Source organism: Hordeum vulgare, chromosome 2H (assembly GCF_904849725.1).
Source record: "Hordeum vulgare subsp. vulgare chromosome 2H, MorexV3_pseudomolecules_assembly, whole genome shotgun sequence".
NCBI classification, from domain to species: domain Eukaryota; kingdom Viridiplantae; phylum Streptophyta; class Magnoliopsida; order Poales; family Poaceae; genus Hordeum; species Hordeum vulgare.
The window spans coordinates 468,289,289-468,297,907 of NC_058519.1; the positions used below are offsets into that span (position 1 = coordinate 468,289,289).

Consider the following 8,619-nt stretch of genomic DNA (forward strand, 5'->3'; position numbering starts at 1 on the left):
GTTCGGGACGTCCTCCAGCCGAGTCATCAACCCTTCCATCTCCCGCCGGGACTCGTCTTCGGGCCACAGCTCCTTGTCGATTCGGCCGACGACCTCTCTCAGGCGACCGATGAAAGGTCCCACTTTTCCTAGGCGAATGTGCGCTCGGAGCATGTCTCGATTGGCGTCGTCGCCGAGTGGAACGTTCGGAATAACCGACCGCTAAACGTTAGCTGCTTCAGCCTCAGCGTCCATACAAAAATCTGCAAAGACAAGACGAGCAGAAAGTAAGCGCAGAATGAAATACACAGTCAAGAAGCACTCGGAATAAACTTACTACCGAGCAGTGCAATCATCTTCCTAGCCCAGTCACTGACGTACTTCTCTTGCGATATGCAACGACTATTCAACGACCTCATCTGACCCATCAGCTCAGTTCTTTGTTTCTCCATTTTCTCCATTTCGGCCACCAATGCCTTGTTTGACTCACGGGACTCCTCCAAGGACTTCTCTCGTTCAGCCAGAGTGCCCTTCACACCAGCCAAGTCATGCACAGCTGCCTCCAGTTCTGCAACAAGCTGAATCTTTTCAGCCTTCAGAGTGTTGTACGCTGATCCCATCTCGCAAGTCTTCTGCAAATCAGCGCGAAGAGAAGATCAGACAAATTCAACAAGGAAAACAATAAAAGCTCGAAGTTCTTCAGACCCCTGCCGACGCAAGCAGTCGACAGCGGTCTCGGGGACTACACTCAGTGGGTTCACTAAGAGTGACCCCACTGGCATGAAGCTCAAACAGGTCCGCCCTATTGAGCTACATAACAAAAAACAAGCCTATGAGGCTACTACTACCCGACCTGAGTAAAATTACTCTCGGGGACTACTTCCAGTAGGTGCACTCGGAGTGCCCCCACCGGTAACATTCGAACAGATTAGTTCTGATTTGATCAAGTTAAAGAAAATGTGCATAAAGACAACTGTCGATGCAAGCACTCGACAGAAGTCTCGGGGACTACACCCACTGGGTTCACTAAGAGTGAACCCACTACAAAATAATCATATTGTATCCAAGTATATTGCTTAAACACCCACTGGGTTACAAGAGGAAAGTAAATACTTACTAGCCCACTTACTCGGATATCGTCCCGGAGTTCCAAGCTTCGCTTGTACACAGACGCGATGGAGTCGTACGCACTCTTGGCATCACCCGCCATCAACTCTGCCTGCACCATGGCCCCCTTGGCAGCTCCCACCTGATCTTCCGGGAGGCGCTGGGCGTCGTACTGGACGGTCGACAGACCTGGCACCACAAGAGACTCCTTGGGCATCCCAAGTCCTGCTCGAGTCGGTTCAACAGCGATGAGCGCCGTTTCAGTCGACGGCATCGTCTCGGTTGGCGGCGCGTCCATGGCAGGAGTAGTAGCAGATGGAACAGCCTCAAGGACAGGCACCGCAGCTTTCTCGGACCTCTTCTGGTCGTCCTCATCCACATGAATCACCTCTGAAGGAAGCCCGACCGAACGACGTGAGACCACAGGAAAAAGAGACAAGATCAAAGACAGAATTCGTGAAACAATAATGTAAGCTCTCGGAGTCGCCAGGACGTACCTTGCTGGGATGTGGCAACATTGTCCGTATCCATGGGATCGTCTTCCTGGCGTGGCAGAGAAGTGGCGGAGGTGGCAGCTCTGTCGAGTAAAATTCACTCGACCAATAAGCATGAGTTCAATAAAATACTGGAAGAAGATAGAAGAACAATACACTTACGCTGAGGCAACGGGAACGGCGATCCTCATCCGCGGCAAAGCCTTCCGAGGCTTGGATCCACTCGGTTTGGCCACCTTAGAAGGCTGGCCCGCAGGCTCAGCAGCAGAGTCCCTGGTCCTCTTTGTGCTCCGAGAACTCGGAACCACGGGAGTAGCTGGCAAGGCACTCGGAACCACAGGAGGAGCTGGCGGGGCACTCGAGGCCGCTGGAGGAGCCGACGGGGTCACGGGTTCGTGACGGCGCTTAGTTCGAGGCTCTGGTGGTGGGGGTGGCGAGTTCTGTTCCTCATATTCCCCCTCTTGCTCTTCGGACTCCTCCTCCGTCTCCCCACTATCGGAGACGTACTCGACACTCTCCACGCTGCCCTCCTGGCTGCCTTCCTCTTCCTCAGCCGGATTCCCGTTCTAGATGGGAGAAAACCAGTTGGTCCACGCCTGCACGAGATACAGTCGACATCAGACGTCAGACAGTGATACAAGAAAAAGCGATAAATCTAAGACAATTGTGAGCACTCGACAAGTTATACTCACCTCATTCGGAGGAGGGTTGTCCGCGCGGAAGGGCTTCACTCGCCGGGCTCCTCTGGGGTTATCGCAGGCGCCTGTGATGCTGCGAACCCACGCCGTCACAACCTCCCCGGTCACGCAATCGGGGTGAGTCCAAGTGGAGTCCTCAGGCCCCGTGTAGTGCCACATGGCGTGGTGTCGAGCTTGCAAAGGCTGGATACGCCGACCCAGAAAAATCTCCAGCAAATCTATGCCGGTGACTCCCTTGCGGACGACATCTACCAGCGCGTCGACCAGAGGCTGGATCTGTATTTTTAATCTTCGTGAGCGCAAGCTGCCTAGGCGGAGCCGGTCGGTCTAGGCTAAAAGGTGGCAGTCCAGTTGCGGCATTCGGACAAGCGACGTCCTGGCAGTAGAACCAAGTCGACTACCAGTTCCTAACGGATTCAGACAACTGAAGAGCGGGATAGCTACTTTTGCTTTTCTTCTGGAAGCCTAAGCCTCCGCAGAGCTGGAGGAGATGAGCTTTGTTGTCCGACTGGCTAAGTCTTTTCATGGTTTGGGATCTAGCGGAGAAGATGTGCTTAAAGAGCCCCCAATGGGGAGGACAACCGATAAAACACTCGCAAAGCACGACGAAGGCACAAAGATGAGCTATTGCGTTGGGAGGAAAATGGTGGAGCTGCGCCCTGAAGTGGTTCATTATACCTCTGAAGAAGGGATGAGGAGGCAGAGAGAAACCTCGGTACACGTGACTGAGCAGCAAGACGCGCTCCCCCTCCTGGAGCGCCGGCTCCGTCTCGCCCTCCACCGGCAGCCTCCACGTCTTGTTCTCGATCATGCCTTGCTCCACCAGCTCCAGCATGTCTGCCACCGTCATCGTGGAGGGGAGGAAATCCCCCTGGATCCAACCCACCAGCAGTGCCCGCTGTCGCCGGTGAGCAGGAGCCGCCGCCTTCTTCTTCTTCCGCGCCTCGAGCTTGCTCGACTGCCCCTTCGTCATGGTGGAGGCTGCAGATCCGCGGGGGAGGAGAGGAAGGAAGAAGCTTGGGGTGCGAAGGAAGCCACGGGAGAAGCGGGGCGAGTGCGAGTTAGCAGGCGAGTGCAACGAGAAACCCTCGCTGGAGAGGTTTAAATAAGGTTCCGACTGGGTCACTAGTAGATGGCCCCGAAATCTTATCCCCCGACCGGTTGCTGCGATATTAGTGGAGGAGATGAAGGTGCGGAAATCGAGGCGGCAGATACTACTCGATGACGATGTCGTCATCCCCGCTGAGCGCACGGCAACCGAAATTTGAGGATCCCAGAAAATCCGCGGCTGTCAGTTGACCGGTCACGTCAAAAGATTCCACGAAAGCACTCGGTCTCTGACGGTTCGTTTCACAGATATATCCACTCGGATCAATGGTCAAGAGGATAAAATGGATCGAGGCAAACAACGCCAAAGTCGCATCCATACCAGTCGGATCCGTACTCCAAGCATCGCTTCATCGTTCCAACCCCGATCCATTCGGGGACTAATGATGGGGTTATAGTCCTAGGGTAGGGTCATAGACCTGCCCTATAGGTCCTACCCAAGGACTACCCTTCATAAGGGACAAGGCCCTTAGTCAGTTCCGACTGAATTAAGGACTTCCCATCATCCAGTCGGTGACGATTCCTCCATCATCCAGTCGGAGATGAGCATTCGGAGCGTATCAAACTTACCGACTGGATTCCACTCTGTACATCGTAACCCCCCTGGAGGGCAACGGTCATACGTTTTCATGTACCTTTATTAGCATTTAAGACATACGTTACCTGTAATGTAGGCATTTATTCGCCACTACTCCACCCCTGCGCACCGAACCGTTGTGAAGGGCAGCGCACTCTATATAAGCCGCCCTTCCCCACTGGTGCAGGGGTTAGCAATTCACTGTAATCCGTATTTCACTCGACATCAAGCTCCCAAGAGCACTGAGACGTAGGGCTTTTACCTCCACCGTAGAGGGGCCTAAACTCATCAACCTCGCCGTAGCTAAGGCTCTACCCATCCTTTCGTACCCTACACATCTACTGTCAGACTTATACCCACGACAGAGAGCACGTGAGATTCTTGTTCCCCAACTCCGTTTGCCTGAAATTGGGATGTATTAGATGGCATCTTTGTTGTTTCCTTGTTTGAGAGTATATATCCTTGTGTACATTAATGACTTTCCGATCGTTGCTTGTGCAAGCTCCTGGGTTTAAACAAATTTGCTTCGTTAATACAGAGGCTCGGAGGCAGCAACTAGCTTTGCTCAAGCCGCACCACTGGTGGATGCACGAGAAAGAAGAACGGATGCATCAGGAAGAAGAAAAAACCGGGTTCTAGAATACGTACGTTTAGACGGTATGAAGAAAACAAATACACGATTAAGATGCCACATGCCATGTTATGAAATGTAGTAACTCCCTGTAATTAACTCTTGTAAACATCATCCGGATGATTTGTAGTGGTGGCCATAAAGTTCGATTATAGATGCTTTAAGACCATCTACACTCGAACCTTGCAAATCCGGTCCCTCAAACGCCCGCGGACGCTTCCGTATGTGTCCGCAGACACTGACCGGTCACGCCTCAGATTTCGTTCTTCACATCCACGTATCTTGTATCTCATCCCCTACTTTCATACATAAGCATACAAAATGAAAGGTCTATGTACTACATAGTACTATACTATTGATTGTCGTCTTCGGAGATGGCCTGAGCCGCCTACGCTGCCCGCGCCGCCTCCATCAGCTGCTGACGAAGCTGTCTGGCCTCCGCAGCTGCCTCCGAGCGGATGGAGTTCACGATGTCCAGTTGCTCGGACCACAGATCTACGACTGCCGGCGCCTCCTCCTCCCCCACATTCAGTGGAGGCGCCTCCTCCGCCGGCTCCTGCTCCTCCTTCTTCACAGCTAGTGGCGTCGTTTCCTCCGCCGGCTTTTGCTGGTCCTCCCCCACAGCTAGCGGCGCTGCCTTCTTCGCCGGCTCTTGCACCTCCTCCTCTTCCACCCCCAGCTCCTTCTCCTCTTCGTTCTCCACCTTATGGAAATACTTCTCTCGATCCAGTGGTGGCCCTGCCTCCCTCCGGATCCAGGCCTTCTCAAGGATCCAGAGGCGGTGCTAGAATGTGTAGTGTCAGAGGCGTGGGGGCACGACTGGCGGGCTTGGTTAGCGCGTCCGAAGGGAGGAGGTGGATGTGCTAGGGATGGGGGACGTCGGCCAGCTTAAATAGCCGGCTAGGGATAAGGGTGGGGAGCGGGAGCGGCGCCACGCGACGTTCACACCGTGTTGACGGTCGAGATGTCTGTTGGACCATCGGATTTCGCGGCGAGTCCGAGTGGGTCCAAGCCGTCAGGCCGATGTGACGGACGTGTCCGGGCTTCACCATATCCGCCCCATATTTAGGTTGGAAATGGAGAGTGCCGGTCCCCCAGGTGTTTGAGGCCGATTTGAGAGGTCCGTCTGTGTCGCATTTTCGTAACCAGACAGTGATCTGGCGACGTGACGGGATATTTAATAAAGGTTTGAGTGGTTCGATTGTAAATGCTCTATCAAACAATGACCCCACCACCGTCCCCGGCGACACGACGATGGGCCAGCACGGACAAGCAACGAACACTTTTTTAATATCTTTCCGCCGCAAATCAAGTTAATTTTGACAATATCAAATCCAAGTTCGCAGTGCTTTAGTTCACTCGGGTTTCCTGACGAGTCCACGTGGAACCAAGCCGTCAGGCGGACGTGGCGCACGTGGCGCACGTGTCCGGACGCGTCGGACTCCCCTATATTCATCCCATATTTAGGTTCGAAATGGTGGATGTCGGTCAGTCCGAACGTTTAACTCTAATTTAAGAGGCCCGTCTGTATCGCATTTTCATAACCAGTGATAGCACGACGTGTGGAGTGTTAAGAAGGATTTGAGGGTTCCATTGTATATGCTCTAACTAATGCATCAAAGAATGATCCCACCACCGACGCCGGCGACACGGCGACGCGGCAGCACGCACCAACAATGAACAATTCTTTAATATCTTCCTGACGAAAAGCAAGTTAATTTTGACAATATCAAATCCAAGTTCGCAGTGCTTTAGCACGTTAGATGCTTCACGCATGCCCGCAAAGCAAACGTCCCAACTCACAGCGTGCCCTATGCCCGGCCCGCCCAGGCCGTCAACTAACTATTAAGCTGCCGGCCGGCGCGGCGCGCGTGGAGAAGCCTCGAGCTTGGCCGGCATGTATGAAAACTTCTCGTAGGGCACAACAACCCACTAGCCGCGGCCTGGGCGAGCTTGGCGCGACGCCATTGGCCGAGGCGCCGCGTGCCGACACAGCCCGCGCCGGTGTGCGTCAATGCTCGCTCCACCGATGTCCGCGGCCATCATGAGCTCGGGTTGATCGCCACAGGTCACACCCGACGCTACCACTATATAAGCATCAGCTCCGAGGCCAAGAAGCAGGCAGCAGCTAGCTTACGAATAGCACGCACACGTACTGAGTAGTACTGGTGAACTCTGAGCCACACTGACAAACATTAGCGATCGAGGCGAGGCAACGATGTCGATGAGGAGTCTGCTGGCGCTCGCTCTGGTGGTCGTGGCCGTGGCGTGCCTTTCGGCGCCGCGGGGCGCGCAAGGGGCCGGCGAGTGCGGGAAGACGCCCGCGGACAAGATGGCGCTGAAGCTGGCGCCGTGCGCGTCGGCGGGGCAGGACCCCAAGTCGGCGCCGTCCAGCGGGTGCTGCACGGCGGTGCACACCATCGGGAAGCAGAGCCCCAAGTGCCTCTGCGCCGTCATGCTCTCCGACACCGCCAAGAGCGCCGGCATCAAGCCGGAGGTCGCCATGTCCATCCCCAAGCGCTGCAACCTCGTCGACCGCCCTGTCGGCTACAAGTGCGGAGGTACGCAAAATGGATCGCCTGACAATGTCGTGGCTTAATCATGTGTTGTGGCTCCCAGTCTGAAATCCTTACTCTCTTTGCAGCCTACACTCTGCCGTGAGTCTTTGAGGCCACTTGATGCGCGGGCGATGCATGGATGCTGCTGAGTGTTGTTTATGAAGCACAAATAATGTTAGCTCCATGATGACGTGGAACGCCCTGTTTCAGAGGTGTACTGCCTCTGTGTTGTGTTGTTCGGTATCAGTACCTGTGTTTCTCGAGGGTGTTGCAGCTATCCCAGCTATGCCCCAGAATAATAAAAGAGTTATGTTCGTCAACAAATTGATCTTTTGGAACGAATGAATTCACAGAAGTGCTGGATCCGTACAACGTTTTAAGATATAGAATTGTTACCACGCTCTCTCGGTATCTGCAGCAAAAAGGCATATAATCGTACGAAGGTCGGTTATTATACGAAATTTGAAAGAGGGTAAAAGGAGCAGCCGAAAAGGATACACCTACGAACCTACCCCATATAATGTACTCCCTCCGTTTTAAATACTAGAAAAAAGACCTGGGCGTTGTAACGGAAAAAAATACCATTAACTTTTAATTTACAAAATGTGGTCTATTCTTTGAGTATTTGTAGCTACGAGTCAAACAAAGATGATCTTAGACTACAAAAACGCAGTTCAAAATTCCACAGGTCTTCTATTTAAATACGGTTTGCATGTAGAGTTAATACATAAAAGAAACGGTTAAGTGATCTTCAATTTCGCTTGTAATCCTGAATTTACTGAGATGTTCATTCACAATCGAAATCAGTATCAATACGAAAGAAAGAAGGATAATGCATTATTGATTAAGATTGTATCCTAGATAATAATTTTAAAATAGTTAACATGTAAAATAACATCATATTCAGATTCTACATATTTTTCTAATCAAAATCCATATATAACATGTTAAATTTAAAGTTACGGTTTAAAAGATATGAGTATTTTTAAAAACATTTAATATGTACTGCGGGTTTAATGTCAAAAACATTAAGAGGTTTTTCATAAAATAGCATGACGGACTAAGAATACCTATTTACTTTATTAGTAGGCATAGATAACTCTTTTTAAAGATTTTATTAGATGATTACATACGAAGTAAAACGAGTGAATCTACACTCTAAAATATATCTATATACATCCGTATGTATTTCCTTAATAAAAGCTCTAGAAAAACTTATATTTAGGAATAGAGGGACTACCATCCAATCCAACCATAAGATTCGTACAAGTATAGAAAAGAATGTGAACATCGTAATCGGTTGACAGAGCATGTGTTCCGTACAAAGCATATTTGAAAAAAATCAAAGTACCTTTAAACATACGGGCATTTATGTGGTTTGTTGAGAGGAAGGAGATCCTCATCAAAGATAATTTCGCAAAATGGAACTCGAATGGGTCTAACAAGTGTTGAATTTTGTGATCCCAAA

The 8,619-nt window shown here is 51.4% G+C and overlaps 1 protein-coding gene across 1 annotated transcript; it reads left to right on the forward strand.

Annotated features, from left to right (window-relative positions):
* Positions 1 to 6,698: 6,698 nt before the first annotated feature.
* LOC123430262 (non-specific lipid-transfer protein 4-like) lies at positions 6,699 to 7,475 on the forward strand. Its single transcript, XM_045114137.1, has 2 exons — positions 6,699 to 7,154; positions 7,238 to 7,475. The coding sequence occupies exons 1-2, from the start codon at positions 6,812 to 6,814 to the stop codon at positions 7,252 to 7,254; spliced, it is 360 nt and encodes a 119-aa protein (XP_044970072.1). The 5' UTR covers positions 6,699 to 6,811; the 3' UTR covers positions 7,255 to 7,475.
* The last annotated feature ends 1,144 nt before the right edge of the window (positions 7,476 to 8,619 follow it).